This window comes from Neofelis nebulosa, chromosome X, assembly GCF_028018385.1.
Source record: "Neofelis nebulosa isolate mNeoNeb1 chromosome X, mNeoNeb1.pri, whole genome shotgun sequence".
NCBI classification, from domain to species: domain Eukaryota; kingdom Metazoa; phylum Chordata; class Mammalia; order Carnivora; family Felidae; genus Neofelis; species Neofelis nebulosa.
Window position 1 is genome coordinate 88,446,296 of NC_080800.1, and position 23,423 is coordinate 88,469,718.

Here is a 23,423-nt window from a genome sequence, read left to right on the forward strand (position 1 = left end):
TCTTTCTGTATAATGTTATATGTCAATTACACTCCATTAAAATTTGATTTAATCAAAAATCTTTCTTATGACTTCTTAGGAAGTCTTAGGTTAAATTCCATTGCAGGAAAATCATTTTCATAAAAAACGTCTTCTGAAAAAAGTTCACCCATATCATTTTAGATACTTGTAATATATATTAGTCACCTTTTAAGAAGATATGTTAATGTTTTCATTTTCTGGAGGTATGTGCTATGCGTTTTACAGCAGTAATATAATTTAACTTCGGTTTCACAGTCAAATCCAAAAAAGTAAGTGATCATTTGGTTACATTGTAAGTCAAAAATTAAGCAATTATATGTGAAGTTGCTGGAAATTAAATCACTGCAAATGCCTCATGTTGAATATGGTTATTTAAAAGAATATTTTTGCTGTGGTATATTAAAAGAATAATTCCCTATAAGCAAAGTGCCTGCCATGTTGTAGGCATTAAGTACTGGAGTGAAAAACCATGACAAAACATGAGGCACTAAAAAAATCTCTTAAAAACATTGGTTAATTTAAGTAAAAAGCATACACTTTGGATTAGCTTTTTTTAATAATAAACACTGATTTTTAACAGCCATTACACATATTTCAACCACATATGTGTTTCTTGTTTTGATTTTTATTTATTTATTAAAAATGTTTAGGGGCGCCTGGATGGCGCAGTCGGTTAAGCGTCCGACTTCAGCCAGGTCACGATCTCGCGGTCCGTGAGTTCGAGCCCCGCGTCGGGCTCTGGGCTGATGGCTCGGAGCCTGGAGCCTGTTTCGGATTCTGTGTCTCCCTCTCTCTCTGCCCCTCCCCCGTTCATGCTCTGTCTCTCTCTGTCCCAAAAATAAATTAAAAACGTTGAAAAAAAAATTTTTTTAAATAAAAATGTTTATTCATTTTGAGAGAGAGAGAATCCCAAGAAGGCTCTGTGCTGTCAGTGTAGGGCCTGACGTGGGACTTGAATTCACCAACTGTGAGATCACGACCTGAGCTGAAATCAAGAGTTGGCGTCCCTTGTTTTGCTTTTTAATCCAACCAGGGTAGTGAGGGGAATTGTAGTTCTGAGTTTTGTTTAAATCAGGTACTAATCTTCATGTTTCTATTTATTCACAGTCTTGTTAATATAGAGATTTTTTCCCCGACTTTTTCAGTTTTAAAATAATTTCCCAAAGTAGAGTAAATTTATCCAAAGGAAGGGAACTTTTATTTTTATCTGCTTCTTACAGAATCACTTTCAGTTTACAGGAAATTCTATTGAATGGGCTAGAGAATGATCTCAAAGGTTTAAGTAATGTATGGTAATGGAAACATGTGACATATCTTGTACATATATATTTTTTAATTTTTTTGAAAGAGAGAGAGAGAGAAAAAACATGAGTGGGGGAGGGGCAGAGGGAAAGAGAGAAAATCTTGAGCAAGCTCCATGGAGCATGACTTGGGGCTCCAAGACCCTGGGATCGTGACCTGAGCTGAAATCAAGAGTGGGACACTCAACCGACTGAGCCATGCAGACTCAGGGGACATGTTTTTTTAAGTTCATCTGTAAATATGTAGCTTTTGGCTCTGAAGTGTATTGTTGCTGTATTAGGGATGGACAATTTTTGAGCACCATCTTTTCTTTACAATTTAAGGATTGATTATGGTGCTGAGTATTGGGAATCTGGGCAATAAAATGGTCTGAAAGTATTGTCTTGCCAACTGTTACTTATGTACAGGACACTGTGTGGTAGTCCTAAAAAATACTGTCTCACACTAGATTTGGAGGTTGCCATTCTTATTCTAAGGTGATATTGTTGAGCTTCTACAGATCTCAACTTCTTTGGGCATTTATATGTCTCCTATTTTAAAAAATGTTGAAAATGTTTAAATCACGTTTATAGTTCCCCAATGCTTGATTTTCATTTGTCCTCATTCTGGTCTGTGCTCAAAATGACTTCCCACTGTGTTGATAGGGAAGGCAGAGATTGTGTCTGTCTTGTTCATTATTGCTTCCCCAGTGGTTAGCACTATATGTGGCACAAAATAGGCTCTATTTGTGTATTTGTTGGTAGGCACCATGGCCTCTTCCATGGCTTGCCTTGTGTGAGAATTAATGCTTACTCTGCCTTCAAGCACTTATACTGACAGCAGCCTTTAAAAGGTTTGGGGCGGGGGGGGGGGGGGAGGGGGCGGGAGCAGCGTGCTTACGTTGTCATAAGCTCCCACCATGAGCCCATCCCATAACAGATATTGAGACCCAAACTAGAAGACAAAAATGATGGCCAAAATGATGGCCAAATAAAACCTGAAAAATCTCTGTTTGGGGGGAAAAGTTTCTGGGAACTTTAACAGCCACCAAATCCCCATGTTGTCCTTTTTATTTTGAACACTTTAAAGACATTTGGAAGTCATCATTTAAGCATAGCCAGAGATGTGTCTAACTTCCAGGAGAAATGAAATGGGGTCTTTGAGGGCAGGAGAGAGCCACTTAGCCTTCCCCAATAAAGTTTCCATTGGAAAGAGTAGCTATTTTTTGTATGCAAATTTTAATTTTTGGAAAAGCATGACCAGAACCAGGAGAGCATGGATATACAGCACTGGGAAGAAGGAAACTGCATTGAGTTAGAAGGTGCTGCATTGTGTCTATCCTAAATCACGTATCTCAATTTATCACAGTATCAATTGCCCTCTCTAAACAGCCAACCTCTGGCACAGAAGCAGCTGGACCAGGTGGCCTGGCTGTGACAGAGAACTTGGCTATTGAGTACAGAAAACCAGGGGTCTCAGAACAATGGTGTGCTTTTTCTTCTAATTTTTCAAAATGTTTGTCAATTCCCTGATTCCTTTTGCCTGTCATTAAGTATGAAAAATAAAATGAAAGAAGTCTTTGGGTGTGCAGAATTAGGAAGGGGACCAGGATTTGGCTTTCTGTACTATTTCCTCTGATCTTCCCATGATCTCTGTATTTTCATTCTACTCCTACTCCTTGTCTGTAACCCTGCAAGCAGCTAGAACTCTCTAGTTCCCCTGCAGCATGAAGAACATCTCTTAAACTTGACCTTTTCTTCTAATACTTATCTGACAGTCTTCTGTTCCATCCTGGAGAACTTCTATACTCTCTGACTTTGCAATGGGTAATAACCAGTTAGAGTGAGCCAATGCCTCTATAGTATTCCCCAAAGTATTGCCCCTCATCATAGACCTTTGGAAGATGCTTGTATAGTACCAAGAATTTCAAGTACGGTGGTGGGCTGGGTTTTTGGGTAGGGGGATCTTGCATGGTCCTCCAAATAATAGGGGCAGCTCACTGTTTTGGAAGGACAACCGTTTTCAAATTTTGTGGTATAAGGACCTTTTTACACTCTTAAAACTTGAGGGACCCCCAAAATGAAGACTGTATATTAGCCAATTTGACAATAAACTATATTTTTTAAAAAACTTGAGGGAAATTTCTGGTCCGGATAAAAGGGCATAGATCATGCTTCTCCTTGCTTCTTTCTGCTAAACACAAGTGTAAACCCTCCCTGGAAATAATGTAAGAGAAAACCAAGGGAGAACTCTGAAAGACAGTAAGAAGAAAGCAAAATGGTGTGGAGCCCTGGAAATAACACAGTGGCAAGGTGTTTTATGTCTTTCTACCCAACAGAAGAAGGGTAGCCAGTTCTGGCATTTCCAGATCCCAACCTAGCCACAGAGGGCAGCCCAGGGAGGATTATTCTTCCACCAGATCTAATGAAAGTCCCTTTGACATCATGTGATCCCAACACCACTGGGTGAGTCATCAGAAGCCACACTAACAATCGTAGACAAAGGAAGAATTTTCTTTCCTCACTAGGCCTGAGAACTCACTTTCATCTAGAGATATTGAGGTGGGAGGGTAGAACAGACAAAAGGAATGAAGTCACAGCAAATGTTCAGTTCTGGAAAGCTCTTTGTGTGTGTCTGAGACTCCCCCTGCCCCCAGAGACACAGGAGCAGTCAGGGGTACCAGTAGGAGTGTCCCACCATATCAATCCCCCACTGAGAGACACCCAGCAGTCTGACCTAGAGAAACACTTCCACCCTCTCAGGCAATAGGATGAGGGACAAACAGAAGCCCTAGTGACAGCAGATAAACCAAAGAGACCAAAACAACACTGCAGAGATTCTAAAAATTAAACTAGCATTAGAACCGCAGCTCACAAAAGTAGGCTGAGACCTGTGTGTAAAACATAAATAAAACAAAATAAAAGAGACTGTCTGCTAAAATGACAGATTTAAATAGGAGTTCCCTAGTAAAATAGACAAAATTTCTATGGGTTTGGACAAATGTATAATGGCATGTATGTGCTATTATATTATCACATAGAGTATATTCACTGCCCTAAAAATCCTCTGTGCTCCACCTATTTATGCTTTCCTCACTACTCACCCCTTGAATCCAATGATCTTTATATTGTCTCCATAGTTTTGCCTTTTCCAGAATATGAAAATTGAAATCATATAGGATATAGACTTTCCAGATTGTTTTTTTCATCTAGTAATAAACATTTAATGTCCCTCCATATCTCTTCATTGCTTAATAGCTCTTCTTTTTAGCACTGAATAATATTCCATTGTTTGTATATACCACAGTTTATTGATCCATTCACCTACTGAAGGGCATCTTGATTGCTTCAAAGTTTGGGCAATTATAAATAATGTTGCTACAAAAAATTCACATGCAGATTTTTGCATGGGTATAAATTTTAAACTTTTGGGGGGTAAATACCAAGAAGCATAATTGCTGGATAACGTGGTGGGATTGTGTTTAGTTTTGTAAAAAAAACACCAAACTTGTCTTCCAAAGTGCCTGTACTATTTTGCATTCCCACCATTAATGAATGAGAGTTCCTGTTGCTCCACATCTTCACCAGCATTTGGTGTTGTCAGTGCTCTGGATTTTGGCCATTCCGATATGCGTGAGGTAGTATCTCATTGTTTTAACTTGCATCCCCCTGATGACATATGATGTGAAGCATCTTTTCATATGCTTATTTGCCATCTATATATCATCTTTGTGAGATGTCTGTTAAGGTCTTTAATCCGGATATATTTTTTAATGTTTTTATTTATTTTTGAGAGAGAGCAAGACAGAGCTCAAGCAGGGGAGGGGCAGAGAGAGAGGGAGACTCAGAATCTGAAGCAGGCTCCAGGCTCTGGGCTGTCAGCACAAAGCCCGATGTGGGGCTTGAACTCACAAACTGTGAGATCATGACCTGAGCCAAAGTTGGACAGTTAACTGACTGAGCCACCCAGGCACCCCTAATACAGATATTTTTTATCGAGTTGTTTGTTTTATTATTGAGTTTTAAGAGTTCTTTGTATATTTTAGATAGCAGACCATTATCAGACATGTCTCTTGCAAATGGTTTCTTTTAGTCTGTAGCTTGTTTTCTCATTCTCTTGACAGTGTCTTTTGCAGAGCAGAATATTTTAGTTTTAATAAAGTCTAGATTATCAATTATTTCTTTCATGGATTTGCCTTTGGTGTTGTATCTAAAAAATTCATTACTATACTTAAGGTCATCTAGAGTTTCTCATATTATGTTTTAGAATTTTTATATTTTGCTTTTTTCATTTCTATCTATGATCCATTTTGAGATTATTTTTGTGAAGGGTATAAAATCTGAGTCTCGATTCATTTTTTTGTACATAGGCAGCCAGTTATTCCAGCACCATTTGTTGAGAAGATCATCTTTGCTCCACTGTACTGCCTTTGCTCCTTTGTCAAAGATCAGTTGGGGGCACCTGGGTGGCTCAGTAGGTTAAATGTCTGACTCTTGGTTTCTGCTCAGGTCATGATCTCATGGTTCATGAGTTCGAGCCCTGCGTCCTGCTCCGTGCTGGCAGTGGAGAGCCTGCTTGGGATCTCTATCTCTCCCTCTCTCTGCCTTTCTCTCTCGTTGCCTGTCTCTCTCAAAATAAATAAATAAATTTAAAAAAAAGATCAGTTGACTCTTTTATATGCAGGTGGGTCTATTTCAAGGCTCTCTATTCTGTTCCATTGATCTATTTGTCTATTTGTTTTCACCAATACTATACAGTTTTGATTACTATGGCTTTATAGGAAGTCTTGAAATTTGTTCTTCTCCCTCAGTATTGTGTTGGCTATTCCGGGTCTTTTGCTTTTCCATACAAACTTTGGAATAACTTTGTCAATATCCACAAAATAACTTGCTGGGATTTAGAAAAAAATTTTTTAATGTTTATTTATTTTTGGGAGAGAGAAACAGAGACAAAGTGCGAGCAGGGGGAGGGGCCGAAAGAGAGGGAGACACAGAATCTGAAGCAGGCTCCAGGCTGTCAGCACAGAGCCCGACACAAGGCTGGAACCCTCGAACCACAAGATCATGACCTGAGCCGAAGTCGGGCACCTAACCAACTGAGCCACCCAGGCACACCTAACTTGCTGGGATTTTGAATGGAATAACACTGACTCTATAGATCGAGTTGAGAGGAACTGACATCTTGAAATTATTGAGCCTTCCTATTCTATTGAGACATAGAATATCTCTCCATTTATTTATTTTTTTATTTCTTTCATCAGAGTTTTCTAGTTTTCCTCCTTACAGCTCTTGTACAGATTTTGTTACATTTATACTCAAAGTATTTCATTGGGGGGGGTTGCTAATATAAATGGTATTGTGTTTTTAATTTCAAATTCCACTTGTTCATTGTTGGTATGTAGGAAAGCAACGTACTTTTGTGCATTAACCTTGCATCCTGAAACCTAGCTTTAATCCTTATTAGTTCCAGGGTTTTTTTGTTGATTCTTTTGGATTTTCTACATAGGCAATCATGTCATTTGTCATTTCCTTCACAATCTGTATACTTTTTGTTTCCTTTTTGTATATTATTGCATTAGCTATAACTTCCAGAATAAGGTTGAAAAGGAGTAATGACAGGGAACATCCTTGTCTTGCTCCTGATCTTAGTAGGAAAGCATCTAGTTTCTCATCATTAAGGATGATGTTAGCTGCAGGTTTTTTGTAGATGTTCTTTATCAAGTTGAGGAAGTTCCCCTATATTCCTGGAGTTTTTTTTTTTTATCACAAATGGACGTTGGACTTTGTCTACTTCTTCTGCATATGCTGATATGATCATGTGACTTTGTCTGATACTTCTTCTGCATATGCTGATATGATCATGTGATTTTAAGAAACCTGTTGATGTGATAGATTGCATTAATTCATTTTCAAATTTTGAGCCAGTTTTGCATACCTGAGATAAATTCCACTTGGCCATGGTGTGGAATTCTTTTTATACATTGTTGGAGTTGATTTACTAGTATTTTGTTGGGATTTTTGCATCTATTTTCATGAGAAATATTGGTCTATAGTTTTTTTTTCTTGTAATGTCTTTGTCTGATTTTAATATTGGGGTGATGTTGACATCATAGGATGAGTTAGGAAATATTCTCTCTGTTCTATCTTCTGAAAGAGATTGTAGAGAATTGGTAAAATTTCTTCCTTAAATGTTTGGTAGAATTTACCAGTGAACTCATCTGGGCCTGGTGCTTTCTGTTTTGGAAGGTTTTTAAATATTGATTCAATGTCTTTAGTCGATACATAGTAGATATAGGGTTGCCAAAATTGTCTACTTCTTCTTGTGTGAGTTTTAGCAGATTGTGTCTTTCTAGGAATTGGTCCATTTTATCCAGGTTATCAACTTTGTGGGCAGAGAGTTATTCCTAATATTTTTTATTATCCTTTTGATGTCCATGGTATCTATAGTCATGACCCTCTTTCTTTTCTGATACTAGTAATTTGTGTTCTCTTTATTTTGTTCTTAATTAGATAAATTAGAGTCTTACCAATTTTATCGATCTTTTCCAATAGCCAATTTTGATTTCATTGGTTTTCTGTATTGAATTCCTGTTTCCAATTCCATTGATTTCTGCTCTAATTTTCCTTTTCTTCTCCTTACTTTGGATTTAATTTGTTCTTCTTTTTCTAGTTTCCTAAGGTGCAAGCTTACATGATTGATTTTAAATCTTTTCTTGTTTTCTAATATACGCATTCAATGCTGCAAATTTCCCTCTAAGCACTGCTTCTGTTGCATACCACAAATTTTTACAAGTTGTTTTCATTTCCATTAGTTAAAATATTTTAAAATTTCTCTTGAGCTTTCCTTTTTGACCCATGTATTATTTAAAAGTGTGTTGTTTAGGGGCACCTGGGTGGCTCAGTTGGTTGAGCATTCTACTTTGGCTCAGGTCATGATCTCATGGTCCGTGGTTTCAAGCCCTGCGTCAGGTTCTGTGCCGACAGCTCAGAGCCTGGAGCCTGTTTTGATTTTGTGTCTCCATCTCTTTCTGCCCCTCCCCCACTCACACTCTGTCTTTCTCTGTCAAAAATAAATAAACATTAAAAAAATTAAACGTGTGTTGTTTAAAAAAATAAAAAATGTATTGTTTAATCTCCATGTATTTTGGGACTTTCCAATAATCTTTTTGTTAATTTATTTCTACTTTAATTCCATTGTTGTCTGGGAGCATACATTGTGTGATTTCTTCTAAATATGTTAAGATGTGTTTTAAGGCTCATAATACAGTCTACCTTAGTGAGTATTTATAGTGTTTTAAAGTATGTCTCTTTGTATATAACACCACCCAACAATAGCAGAATGCACTTGTTTCCCCCCAAGCACCTGAAGAATATTACCAAGATAGAATATATGCTTGGCCATAAAACAAATCTCCACAAATGTAAAAGAATTGAAATCATGCAGAGCCTGTTCTCTGAGCACAATGGAATCAAACTAGAAATCAAGAACAGGAAGACAAGAACGTCTCTAAATACTTGAGAATTATACAACACACTTCTAAATGATCTATGGACCAAAAAGGAAATCTCAAAGGAAATTTACAGGCTATAGATAGAACTGAATTAAAATGAAATATAACATATGGAAATATGTAACATGCAACTAAAGCAATGCTGAGAGAGAAAATTTTAACACTAAATGCTTCCATTTGAAATTAAGAAAAGTGTCAAGTCAATAACTGGAGTTTCCACATCAAGGAACTAGAAGAAGAAGAGTAAAATAAGCCCAGAGCAAACAGAAGAAAGGAAATAATAAAGAGCTGAGTAAATGAAATTGAAATAGGAAAATTGTTAAATGAAATAAAAATCTGGTTCTTTGAAAAAAATTGATAAATAATATTTACAAACCTCTATCAAGACTGGTAAAAATAAAAAAGAGATAAGACATAAATCACCAATGTCATAAATGAAATATGGGATATCACCACATATCCTGTAGTAATTAAAAATGTAATAATGAGATACAATGAACAAATTTACCTTCATGTATTTGACAACTTAGAAGAAATGAACCAATTCCCTCAAAACAGCAGACTACCAAAACTCACCCAATATAAAATGGATAATCTGAATATCCCTATAACCCTTAAAGAAATTGAATTCATAAGTTAAAAAAGGTGCTGAAAAAGAAATGTCCAAGCCTAGATACTTTTACTGGATAGTTCTACTAAACATTTAAAGGATAATTAACAACAATTTTACACAATCTCTTCCAAAACATAGAAAAGGAGGGAGCACTTCAAACTCATTTTATGAGGCTAATATTACCCTGATACCAAAACCAGACAAAGATAGTACATAGACTATCATACATAGAAACCATAGACCAAATTCTTTCATGAACTTAGACTCAAAATTCTCAACCAGATACTAGGAGATTGAATCCTACTATGTTCAAGAAGAATTCTACACCATGGCCAAGTGGGATTTATTTCAGGTATGCAAGGCTGGTTCAACACCCAGAGTTATTCAGTGTAATCTATCATATCAACAGGCTAAAGAAAAAAAGCAAATGATCATATCAATTGATACAGAAATAGCATCTGACAAAATTCAGTACTCATTCATGATAAAGACTCTTAGCAAGTTAAACAATAAAAGATGCATTTGTTTCCAAGAGCTCCTGTAGCAAACTGCCAGAAACTGGGTGGCTTAAAATGAAATTTAGAAGTGTCTGGGTGGCTCAGTTGGCTAAGCATCCAACTTCAGCTCAGGTCATGATCTCACAGTTCATGGGTTTAGCCCGGCGTTGGGCTCTGTGTTGTCAGCTTGGAGCCTGGAGCCTCCTTTGGATTCTGTGTCTCCCTCTCTCTCTGCCCCTCCCCCACTCTCTCTCTTTCTCTCTGCCTCTCAAAAATAAATAAACATTTACAAAAACAAACAATGAGAAATTTATTCTTTCAGAGTTCTGGAGGTCGAAAGTCTGAAGATAAAGCTTTGGCAATATCGGTTCTCTCTAGAAGCTCTGAAGGAGAATCAGTGCCATGCCATTCTGCTACCTGGCTGGTAGAAGTTCTTGGTGTTCCTTTGTTTGTATATACAATTCTTTATTTTTTTAAATTTTTAACATTTATTTATTTTTGAGAGAAAGAGACAGAGCATGAGCAGGAGAGAGGCAGAGAGAATGGGAGACACACAATCGGATGCATGCTCCAGGCTCTGATCTGTCAGCACAGAGCCCAATGAGGGGCTTGAACTCACAAACTGTGATCATGACCTGAGCTGAAGTTGGAAACCCAACCGACTGAGCCACCCAGGCACTGCTACAATGCCCCTATTTCTGATTTTATCTTCATATGGCCTTTCTTTTTGTGTATTGGTGACAAATCTCCCTCTTTTTTCTCATGGGGACAACAGTCATTGGATTTAAGGCCCACCCTAAATCCAGAATCACCTCATCCCAAGATCCTTAACTTAACTACAGTGCAAAGACCCTATTTCCAAATAAGGTCACATTCACAAAAACCTGGAATTAAAACTTGTACATATCTTTTGGTGGGACACAATTCAACCCACGACAAAGGAGAATTACCTCAACTTAATAAAAAGCATCTACAAATAACCTAGAAAAAACATATTTTGTATTATGTTATGTACAAGTTGTACATGTAAAGTACCGGAAGTTATGGTGATTGCAATAAGGTCATAAAAATAAATTAAAAGCCTATACATTGGAAAGGAAGAAATAAAACTGTCTCGACTAGAATCTAGATTATATGGAGAACTCTCAAAATTCAACAGTTGAAAATTAAACAGTACAATTAGAAAATGGGCTAGAGATGTGAATAGACCTTTCACATACCATTTGATATGCAAATGGTAAATTATCACAAGAAATTGTTTAGCATCATTAATTTGCATTAGGGAAATGGAAATTCAAATTACAGTGATATATTACTACACACTTATATAATGGCTGAAGTAGAAAATAGTGACAACACCAAAGGCTGAGGAGGATGTGGAGAAACTGGATCACTCATATGTTATTGGGGGGGAATGTATATTGGAATAGCCACTCTGGAAAACAGTGTGGCCGATTTTCGTTTTTGTTTTTAATAAAACTAAACACGTAACTATCATCTGACCCAGAAATTGCACTCTTCGGAATTTAGCCCAGGGAAATGGAAATTTATATTCACACAAAAATCTGTACATGAATGTTCATTGGCATTTTATTCAATAGCCCAAACTTGGAAACAACCCAAATGTTCCTAAATGGGTGAATTGTTCAACAAATTGAATGCTGCTAATCAAAGGCAATGAATTACAGATACATACAACAACTTGGGTTCACTGCTAGGTAATTATGATGAATGAAAAAAAGCCCATCCCAAGAGGTTACCATGCTTCCATCTATATAACATGTGCAAAACGACAAAATTTTAGAAATTGAAGACAGATTGATTAGTGGTTACCAATGCTTAGAATCAGGGATGGGGTGCAGGAGGGAAGTGAGGGTGATTATAAAAGGGCAATATCAGGGATCAGTGTACTGTTCAGTATCCTCATTGCGATGGTAGATACATAAAGCCACCCATGTGATAAAATTGTATAACATTAAATGCATACACACACACACGAGTACAAGTAGAACTGGAGAAATACAATACAGTCAGTGGATTGTCTCAATGCCAGTGTCCTAGTTGTGATGTTATAGTACAGTTTTATAAAATTCTACCATTGTGGGGGGCTGGGTAAATTGTACATGGAATATCTGTGTGATTTCTTAGAACTGTATGTGAATGAATCTACCATTATCTCAATAAAATTTTCAATTAAAAATTATTGAGGACTTCCAAAGAGTTTTTGCTATGTCAGTTATTGCCATCTATATTCACTGAATTAGAAATTAAAACTAAAAATTATTTGAACAAAAATCCACAAGCACACATTTCATTAGGTGCCAAAGCAATGATGTCACCTGCCATGTAGCTAGTGGAACACTCCACTGTACATTCATGAGAGGATGAGAGTGAAAAAGAAAAATAACATCTTGGCATTATTATGAATATCATTTTGATCTTGAAGCCTCTCAAAATTGTCTTAGGGGTAGGGTGACCAACTTATCCTGGTTTTCCTGGGATTTTCCTGGTTTAAGCACTGAAAGCCCTAGCAAAACCAGTATGGTTTGCCTGAGACTTACCTGATTTTAAAACTGAAAAGTTCCACATCCAAGGAATATGTTAGTCCTGGGCAAACTGGATGGGTTGTTCTCCATACTTATGGACCTTTTTGTGTTCCTGGACAACATTTTAAGAACCTCTGTGTAAGGCCATTCTTATACAAAAGAAATTCACAGTTTGGTGTTATTATCTCATAGGATTTGAGTATTGTCACATTGTAATTTGTTAGATGCTCCCCTACCCCCATGCCCATTGCTTGCTCAGTTTTGCCATACAGCCCATTGTACCTTCTCCTCCTTCCCTTGGGTTCCTCAAATAAGATGTCATTGAAAGTGCTTTGTAATGAAAGAGTGTCATCAGAATGTGAGTATGTACCATTTTCTTTTTGATGATTATCTTTTCAGATCAAGGTAGTATGGTGCAGGTGACCATCCCAGACAGCGTCATGAATGTGACTGTTGGATCTGATGTCACGCTTGTCTGTACCTACACCAGCACTGTGGTCTCCCGGGACAAGCTTTCCATCCAGTGGTCATTCTTTCATAAGAAGGACTTACCACCAACTTCCGTAAGGACGTTTTTCCTCAACTATTCCCCTTTGGTAGTTCTGACATAAACTGTTGGGGTCGGTATGTGAAGGAGTGGTAAACCAGTGACAATAGTGGCAGAACCTCAGATACAAAGAGCTTAAAGACAACTGTTTAGGGAAGACCATCATCTATGTGACTTGGCCTTTGTCCTCTCTTCATATTCAGTTATAGCCTATTATCTCAAATCTGAGTAGGTCAACATTGAATATATTGTGTTTTCTAGAGTAGACAGGAATGGTCCTTCTTATGGGTAAAATGAGCAGTAGTTCTGAAAGGTTCTCATTCTCCTCAGATAATCTCTCTATTATTTCTAGAAGACCCCAGTTCAAATACATGTCCTACCTGATCTGCAGATCTCTGGCAGATGTAGTATCTGGGATCTGCCTGTCAAGTGAGCTAAGTCATTGTGCCTGACTGATTCCTGATGGAATGAGACTCCCAGATGGGTAGACAAGGGCCAAAGTAGTGATGAACCATGGGTAATCAAGGGCAACAGGAAGCTAGAGGATACAGGATAGGGAAAGTAGGCTAGGGTCTGGGCTAAGAGGTTGCTAGAAGAGGGTGCATGAAAGTCAAAGGAGAATCATTCTACCTATAAGCTGCCTAGTCTCAGGTTTTCTTCATCTGGCCTTAAACATAATTCCTTTTTAAATTATCCCAAGGACTAAAATTGTATACTCAAAAGTGTGTGTGTGTGCGCGTGTGTGTGTGTGTGTGTGTGTTTGTGTGTGAGAGAGAGAGAGAGAGAGAGAGAGAGAGGAGAGAAAGAGAGAGCATATGTAACGATCTGCATGAGTCTGCAACATGTCTGCCAATACATAACTCTTGAGAGAAAAGGCCTATAGCTTTCATCAGATTTTCAAAAAGGATGTATGGTCCAAAACAAGGATTTCAGAGAAGAAACTAATCAGTATGGTTTGGAATAGTCAGATGTAGTTGAATTGGGCCTTGAAAAAAAGGAAGGGTTTTGATTAGTAGAAAAATGGAGGGCGAGTTGAGTGGGCTAGAGGAGTTTTAAGGGCAGAGGTAGAGAAGAAGGAGGGTGCTAGCTGGGAGGAGCCACACCTTGGCCCTTGTCACTTCAGCCATATCTGGTCCTTTGGAGGTGCTAAGTTCTCTCTTCAACAGAGGGCCTGGACTTTTGTAGCAGGAGACACAGTTCAACATGTGATTTCATTAATGCCACTTTCCAATCAACTTTCAACATTTTTGCCCAGTACTGGTTACCTCAGACAAGTGTCTGAATCACTCTGTGCCTCTCTTCAAAATGTGGTGGAGCACTAACTCTCTCCTGCAATTTTATGGGGAATCTGCTAACATAATGCATGTGAAAATGCTTGGAAAAAATATAAAGTCCTGTAAGTTTTCTCCCTTGTAAACAGCTTTATCTCCTTAATTAGCAGTAGCAGCAACAACAGTAATTTTACCACTTTTTGTCACCCAAATGCCCTGACCCAAGACCTCATATATTGCAATCAACTGAGAAAACATCCCTTTCCTTTGCACGTTGCTCTCTCAGATTGTAGATGGTAATAATCATGTGAAATTTCTTCCTTTTGAAAATTCAGTTTCCTAAATAGTCTTTTCAATACATTCTTTATCTGCAGGCTTGAAGGCTTTCCCATTTTGCCAGTAGAGGCCGAATTTAGGGAGGCCTTGCCACTATATTTTGAGGTGTTTTTTTTTTTAATGCTTGGTACTCAAATCCAGATGTCCTCAACTGCCTGGAAGTGAGGCCAGGGCCAATCTGAGGTCAAAAATACAAATCGTTCTTTACGCCTCTTCTGACACTGGAATTTACAAGGCCGCCTCTTGGTTGAACTATGTAGTTATGGGTTGGGAGCCGCAGGCAGGAGGATCTTGTGACCAGCAGTGAGTTTTTTGTAGGCATGGAGATACACAGAAGGTGCAGGTGATTGAACTGAACATGGCTTGAACCCAGGGCATCTCTTCAGGGCCCTTTGAAAGAAACTATTAAAATGTTATTTGTTGAGTGGATTATTTCCTTGCCATTGGCCTCCTTCTTCAAAATGGCAAGTACAGGCAAGGCAAGGAATTTAAGATATCTAGTGTTTTTGGATGTCCAAATCAAAGGAGGTCCTCTGAGCTGAGCCACTGATTCAGTGAGAATATGTTTCTTGATCTTAAAACATTAAAAAAAATGTTTTAATGTTTTTTTTTGAAGAGAGAGAGAGAAAGAGAGAGAGACTGTGGGCAGGGAAGGGGCAGAGAGAGAGGGAGACACAGAATCCAAAGCAGGCTTCAGGTTCTGAGCCATCAGCACAGAGCCTGATGAGGGGTACGGATTCGTGGACTGGAAGATCATGACCTGAACCAAAGTCAGACGCTCAACCGACTGAGCCACCCAGGTGCCCCATTGATCTTAAAACATTTTAGATGCTTCTCCAAGTGCATGAGACCTGTGCTATGCCTGTGCCTCAGCTGCGTAGAAGACAGGGTAGAGTAGGTCTAATACTTGGCTTAGAGACAGTGAAAAACACCTCTATAAAGTCAAGGTTTCACTTCTTTCTCTTTTTCCATCTTGCTTCAGCTTATTCCAGTGAGATCCACATTTCAACCATCCTTGGGGGTTGACTTCCAGAGAACTGGAGTCCCTCCCCTCTTTTCCCATCCTGGCAAGCATGTGCTTCTCTCTGCTTTTCCACATGAGTAATTTTGGAGCACCAGTGGAAACCTCCTGATGGATATTGGTTCTACTCCTTGCTTTGCTCTACTACTTGCTGGCTGGGTGACCTTAGGCAATTCAGTTGACCCTTCAGAGGGTCAGTTTTCCCATCTGTGTAATGGTGCTACTTACCTACCTCATAGGTTTACTGTGAAGATTAAATGAGATGATGCTTGTAAAGCACTGAGAAGCCTTCCATGTAGTAGCCATTCAATGAATGTGTAGTAATTGAATGTGTAATTCAATGAATTCAATTCAAAGTGTATCATTACTTACAAAATGGTGATTTTGCAAAATCCCCATCCCATCAATACCCTCTGAATCATGGGCACTAGGGAATCAAGCCCTACAAGAGACATTTAGTATAGCTTAACAGCTGGGGCAGAGCTCTTGGGGGAATCCTGGCCCAGGATTAGTTTCCTGTTCCATTGACTGCCAGGTCCCTGTGTCTAAAGACAAGGGTCAGGCTTCTCTGCCTGCTCCTATTGCTGAACAGAAAGTCTGCTCAACAATGAAGTTGTAGACCTCTTGAGTTGAGATGGTATTTTTCAAAATGGGATTTGGCCTCTATTTCAAATTCATTTCTTCTGTGAGTACGTCCATGCATCCAGAATTCAGTAAAGCATGTTGTATGTTAATCTAGGAAGGGCTGGTGAACATTTGGGGGATGATAAAAAGAGACAGCTGTGCCATTAGACAATTCTATGATTTACGGGCATAAGATGTTGCCAGACTGATTACTGAGTGATTCAATTCAACTCCTGGGTTGATGTGTCAGTTTACCATGTAGCATTCGGCTCTCAGATCCACCCATTTCTGCTCAAACACAGCACAGCCCGTGCCTCAATACTGAGGGTATGGAGGAAAAGGCAGTCAGTCAGTGTCTAAATATGGCGCATGCAAGAGACGCTCGGGGAAGATGTAGCTGGACCTCTCAGGTAAGAACACCTATTGGTGTACTACTGGACCCCTTCATTGTTTGGAATATCTAGGGCAATGACACCAGCCTTTAGGAGTGGGATGGTATGGTCCAAATTTGATAATGGTCCAAATCAGCACAAGCTCTTGGCAAAACTGGGATAGTCTTGAGTTTGCCTTCTCGTGCCCATGTCTGGAATTCTTTTTAGCCTTCTCCAAAAGGCTCAGGGATATACTGCTGCCTGGAACACGGAAGTGGCCAACTCTTGCCATAGGCTCATATTCTTCTCCTACCCCAACATCATTGTGTTAAAGAATCAGTTGACTCCAAGATATAGTGTTTCTCAGCACCCAGGGGAGGGTTTTATCTCTTACTGACTATCCCCTCCAAGGGGTTCCTTTGGTGAATGGGGACTGCAAAGGTATCCCATAAGTCTTCTGACCAGGAGGGCCAGGATATTTATTAGCAAGTCCCTCCTTTTAGAGAAGCCTTCCTCTTGGAAGACATGGACAGTTTTAGATGATCAATCCTTCATCAAGGACACTTAGTTGAAGACTCTTGGCCTTGGAACAGGCAAGCTAGCATGGAAATCTGGGGTGGTTTTGTGCCCCTCTGATCACACCAATTTCCTCCTTTTCCATCCAGACACTAACTGGTAAAACTAAAGAGATCTCACCTGCCCATGAACAGAACAGGCATTGATCCTACTTAGCATAGGTCTCACAGACAGTACTAACTCTTCTATAACATCCATACTGGATGGAACCCTTTGCCATTTCATCTCCCCAGCATACATTTAATGTGGACAACTTCCTTCCAGAACCTAATGTCATCATATTCTGTGGACGTTCAGATTCTCCCCACCTGGCCTCTCCTTTACAAATACCATTATATCAAATACTTTTTAAATGTTGGCAGGGTGGGGGTGTATCATTTCCTCACATGCACTTGAAAATGAGGGGGTTGTTGGTTTAATTGTTATAAATGAGATTTATAACTGGCAGTTAGTAGGTGGTGGCTAGAGATATTGACTATCTTGCTGTATGTAGGATAAACCCACGTGAGAAAGAATTGTCTGCCCAAAATACCAGTGTAACTCCCATTGAGAAACACTCCAAGTTCTTCCCTTCCCACCACCCCTCCCATCAAAGTTTATCTATTCTATATCTCATTGCCTCGTTGTATATTCTTGCTAAATCTGATCAATTAACCTAATGCTAAGGTGTTAGGGACTGGTGATATTTTATTATTTTATTATTTTTTATTTAAAAAATTGTTAGTATTTATTTATTTTTGAGAGACAGAGACAGAGCATGAGTGGCAGAGGGGGAGAGAGAGAGGGAGACACAAAACTCATAGCAGGCTCCAGGCTCTGAACTGTCAGCACAGAGCCCGATGCGGAGCTCAAACCCATGTACTATGAGATCATGACCTGAGCTGAAGTTAGATGCTTAACCACTGAGCCAAGTGCCCCTACTGATATTTAATTTTGTTCTCTTCCAAAGAAAATCGTGTAAGCATAGACTTTCTGCGCCTTCACCCAGAGGAAGCCATTCAAATTGTGGGATCTAGGGCAACTGGCAGGCTGGGCAAGTAGTAGTTTGAATACAGGGATATCTTTCTATTGGTGTTCTTTCCCTCCCCTGTGCAACCTGTCCACAAGGACAGTCCAGAAAAAGTGCTGGGCTTGAGGCCATTGCCACTCCACACTCCTCCCTTCCCAAGGCTAGCCCCTTTATGAGTCATGCGGGAAAGCAAGAAGCTGAAGGGAAAGAAAGGGTTGCTTGCTGTGGACTTCCACACCCTCCACATTTCCAAAAGGAACCCACAAAAGCAGCTCTGGAGGCTAAATGCATTTATGAATTCCAACTCAGCCTCAAACAGAAAGCAGACTGAATTCTTTCAACCCTTCTTGTTTATACTCTAGCCTCTAGTTAGAGAACAATATCACAAAGCTGAGGAAAAAAAAATCTTTTTGGACAAATCTGGCTCCCAGCTGCATGGTGTCATGTGAATAGGAACTTGGCACAGTAGGAGGGGAAAGGCTGTTATTGCAGCTGGCAGATGTCTAAGGCATCAGGTGGCGAGACCGCTCGGCATGGGAAGCATCGTGCCAATGAATAGCAGCAATTGGCAGGAAAAGGGTCGGGCTGGAGTAAGGGATGGAATTGCCCCAAAAGGGAAAGATTACCTAAGAATCAACTTCTTCACCTAAGGCAGGACTATGAGTGCCATTTTCACGTATTCAGGGGGAGTCAGGAGGTCCAGATTCCAGATCTGCTTATAAATTGGGTGATCTTGGAAAAATCACTTTCTCTTTTGGAGCCTCCAGTGTCCTTTTCTGTTACAGAAGAAGATGAATCAGAGGTTGCAAATTGGAGGCCTCTGGGCCCAATTTGGCCAGTGGATGCATGTTCTTGACCGGCCCGGGATTGTGTGTGTTTGTTTCCACGGTTCGAAAGCCTTGTGTGCATTGGCTCCCCAGTTCACCACATTCCCCACTCTCCTCTATGATCTTACCAGTAGCCACCATCCCCTCTCAGCTGTTTCCCATAACCCCATAACCCCAGTATTCATCTGGCTCCTGGAGGGTCATCAACCTTAGAAACCATAAACGAAGTAATCTCTAAAGGGGTCTTATAAATAATGTGTCTCCATATCAGCCTCGAACATCACAAGGAGCAGAGAGGACCTTGGGAGAAAAGCAGGGCATCCATGAAGCACAAGTAGGCCAAAAACTAACAAGTACCACTTAAGGGAACACTTGGATAGGTGTGATTTTCTTTAAGCAGATTTTCTCTCCCCTACCTCCCAAAGGATATGGCCTGTTGAACATCCATGGCTTTTCCCGCACCTCAGTTGCTTTGATCTCTAAACTGACAATATACTTTCTTTGAAAAGGTACAAGCCTCACAGGATCATGGGCTGGGTCTTGGCCATTGTTCAGCTTTGATTTTTAAAAGAGTTATTCTTTTGTGGCAAATGGAACCACGTTTCAGTACTTCCTGTGTGATTAGATAAGCAGTTTCAGGAAAACATTCCTTTTTTTTTTCTTTACAAGGACAGTGTGACAGCATGGACTTACCCTAACAGAAAAGTCCCTCCATCTCTGTGTCTGGCCACTGGCTAGCCCTTGGGACTTTCCTTCTCAGGCCAAGGCCTTTCCCTTTTAGGTGCCCATTGTTATCCCTCCTCACCTCCGTTCCTATCCCTGACACCTTTTAGTATTATTTGTGAAAGGGCAAGATATATATATGAGGTTACAGTGTGAGGAGCTTGGGTAAAAGCGTTGGTGAAGGTCCTTTTTTTAAAAAAAAATGTTTAACGTTTTATTTTATTATTGAGAGACAGAGGGAGACAGAGCACGAGCATGGGAGGGGCAGAGAGAGGAGGAGACACAGAATCTGAAGCAGGCTCCAGTCTCTGAGCCATCAGCACAAAGCCCAACACGAGGCCTGAACTCACAAACTGCAAGATCATGACCTGAGCAGAAGTTGGACATCTAACCGACTGAACCACCAGGCGCTCCGGTGAAGGTCTTTTTACAGGGAAGTTACAAGTCCAGGGCCTCATGACTTACCTGCTCATTTCACCTTGCTTCATAACCAACACTGTGACTTTTACAGTGGCTTCTTTGAATGTTCTAGTCCTGGCCTAAAACATGCTTTCTTGGGTCCCTACTCTCTGCAGAAACCAGATATTTTCTCCCTACCCTCTGGCACTGGCTGAGGGCTGTAGGGAGGACTGATGTATCTTGTTGTGATGTCGCCAGGCCACAGCATAAGACAGGCTGACTCACCCCTCCCCCAGTCTTCCCAGGAGCAGGGGTAGCAGCCAGATGTCTAAGGTGTAGAAGGGCTTCCTTGACGGACCGCAGGATGTGTTCCAGGTAAAAGTCCACAGGACCTCAAATTGTTGACTAGAAAGTAAATAAGCCCAATGCTGGCTAGTGAAATGGAAAGCCGGATAGCTTGGGTGTTAACCCAGATTAAGGTAATAGACCTTTGATGAGCTGAACCTCCTCCTGGACCACTGGGATACCTTGTGTTAATGTTGACTTTCCAGTTTTAAGTCCAACAAGACTCCTTTGGGACAAAAGTTTGTGATTTCAGTAGGTGTGAGTGGACAAATTGAATTATAAATGGCTCATTTGTAGCAGGAAAAAAAGCTAGTTGATATTAGAGAACTCGGGAAGAGAGACAGGTTTTTTTCACCTTCAATATGCTCTTTGAATTTTCCCTCAGAATCTACCTTTCTGCTTTAGTTTAAAAATATATTGGCTTTCTATTTGAAGGAGAATATATCTGAATTTATCTTGATAATATTTTTTGGTTTGCTGATTGCCTTCCCTCCCTCATCCTATTAAGGTAAATAGCACTGGACAAGGAATTAGAAGAACTGGGTGCTAGACCTTTCCCCGCTGTTAACTTTGTGTGTGTCTTTTTTTTTCCCCTCTCTGGGCTTCAGTTTCTTCTAAAATGTTAGAAGAATGAATTCAATGAATAAGGCTCTTTAAGTACATTTTATAAAAACATTAATTAGTTCCACTGGACTAGCGCAATACCAGTTTATTAAATAATAAACAATCACTTGAACACACATTTATATAAAACTAACAAAGTGTGTGCATAGACTGTGTACAATGAAGAAATCTTAGGGATCACCTAGTCCCGTGATACCCAAGCTTCAACCCCTTATGTCTTTATGATTTTTGTCATAATTGTGCGCCCCCAGCAGTATTATTTAATGTCATTTTCTATATTGACTTGATTTCTTCAAATTTTAAAAATATCTTAGTGTCACCCTAAGCAATAATATCCATGAAGTCACAGACTTGATGTGCTAGATATGTATCTTTGTATAAGTTTTCATTTATGTGAAAATCACACTATGTGCCTAGACTTGGGGAAAATCAACTTGCCTAAAATCAACTTATGTGCCTAGACTTGGGGAATACATCTCATAATTTGGACGATCTTGCTTGGGCTCCTCGTTCAGATGTGGAAACTCAAGGTTGGAAAGATGATTAAATAACAGAGTTTCTTATCACAAAGTTTCTTATCACAGGTTGCCATGGAGGCATAACCAGAGGCCACCTTCCCTGACTATGTCACAATCAGAGGCAGAGCTGAGGCTAAAGCCCAGACCATCTGATTCCTAGATCAGGCCTCTTTCCACCTCACCATGCCGCTCCCACGGTTGCCATTATGATCTAACTATTCATATCTCTACTAGAGATGAGACTAGAATCCAGGTCTTCCTTGACTGTGGTAAATTATAATAATAATAAATGAATCCTGTGACTTCGGGTGAGCCATTTAATCTTTCTGGATTTGAGTGCCCTTATTTGTCTAAATGAAAGAATAACTCCAGTTCTGCCTCCTTCCACGTGAGGAGAATGGTACTAGCTGCCATTGACGAAGCACTTCCTGGCCACTATAAGGGGATGGGACCAGATGATTTCTCAGGGGCCTCTCTGCTATGAAATGTTTTTCTTCTAACGAACAGGATAAACCCAAGTTTGCTTCTCCAAAGGAGTATGTGTGTATGAAAGGAGTATGAATACTCTAACTTTAGGAAAACCTGCAGTCCCACTGAGTAAAGTAAACTCAAATCAAACAAAGTCTATAAAGTCGGGGGTGGGGGGAATGATGGTTTTGGTTTCCCATCAGGCATTTGTGTTTTAGGCAGTGAGTTTCCTGCAGGTAGGGTCATCAGGTGAGCATCTTGATCTAGCCAAAGCGTAGGAGTTGAATCCTGTCAGCTCCAGCTGTTTATCATCTGTCAGATGGGCACGCATCACTGCTCTGATGACATCACAGAACTGCTTTGTGCACAAGTGAGGAGGTGGCTGTGCACACCTGTGAGAAAGCTAAAGCACCCCACTGGCTTGGGCAACTTTTGCCATGGGATCTGTTCCCTGTGGGAGAGGATGGGTGGGGATGGTGCCTCTTACCAACAAAGGTGACATCAGATAGAGGGTGCTTCTGGGTAGCTTACCTTAGCCTTGGCCACTCTCCAATTCTCATTTCTGTCATTTTTATGTCCTAGATTTACTATTATGAAGGTGGACAAGCTACAGCCATCGGACAATTTAAAGGTCGGATTGTAGGGTCCAACGACCCAGATAACGCATCTATCACTATTTCACATATGCAACCAACAGATGGTGGTGTCTACGTCTGTGATGTTAACAACCCCCCTGACTTTGTTGGAAAAAATCAAGGCATCCTCAAAGTCAATGTGTTAGGTATGGGCAATTTTTTTTTCTGTTTGTTTTTTTCTCTTCTTGGAACAACTAAGACCTTAAATGAGCAGTGAGTTATGGTGCTAATTAAGTCCCAGGGGGTAAATATCCTCCTGGCTCCTTTTATTAGCAGGGAAAGAGAAACACACCACCATCCCAACCTTCATAGTAACACTGAGAAATCACTCACAAAACATGTTGAAACCGTAAGTGTTGCCAAAATGGCAGAAAGCAGAAGATAACCCAACCTCCGGGATCCCTATCTCTGATGGGTAGAATGGGAACAGAGAGACAATGCACAGTCGCCACTAAATAAATGATCACTAGCAGCTCCTCCAGAGGGAACCTCCAATTGGAGCCAGTCCTACCTGGGGGAGAGAACTGTCATTTTATTATCTCTCCTAAGCCAGGCACAATTCCCACCATTAAACCATTCTTTTGAATAAAGGCGGGAGGGTCCCTTTTAAAATGCGGGGCCGGGGAAGAGGGGAAAATGGGTGATGGGCATTGAGGAGGGC

General features: G+C 40.0%; 1 protein-coding gene across 2 annotated transcripts in view; it reads left to right on the forward strand.

Annotated features, from left to right (window-relative positions):
- VSIG1 (V-set and immunoglobulin domain containing 1) overlaps positions 1–23,423 on the forward strand; it is a 37,125-nt gene that overhangs the window by 3,055 nt on the left and 10,647 nt on the right. Inside the window, exons 2-4 of one of the 2 annotated variants that reach the window (XM_058713192.1) lie at positions 12,868–13,031; positions 16,570–16,677; positions 22,710–22,908. In XM_058713192.1, coding sequence (XP_058569175.1) covers positions 12,868–13,031; positions 16,570–16,677; positions 22,710–22,908 — 471 coding nt within the window. The remainder of the gene's footprint in view (positions 1–12,867; positions 13,032–16,569; positions 16,678–22,709; positions 22,909–23,423) is intronic. The other variant, XM_058713193.1, reaches the window with a different exon arrangement.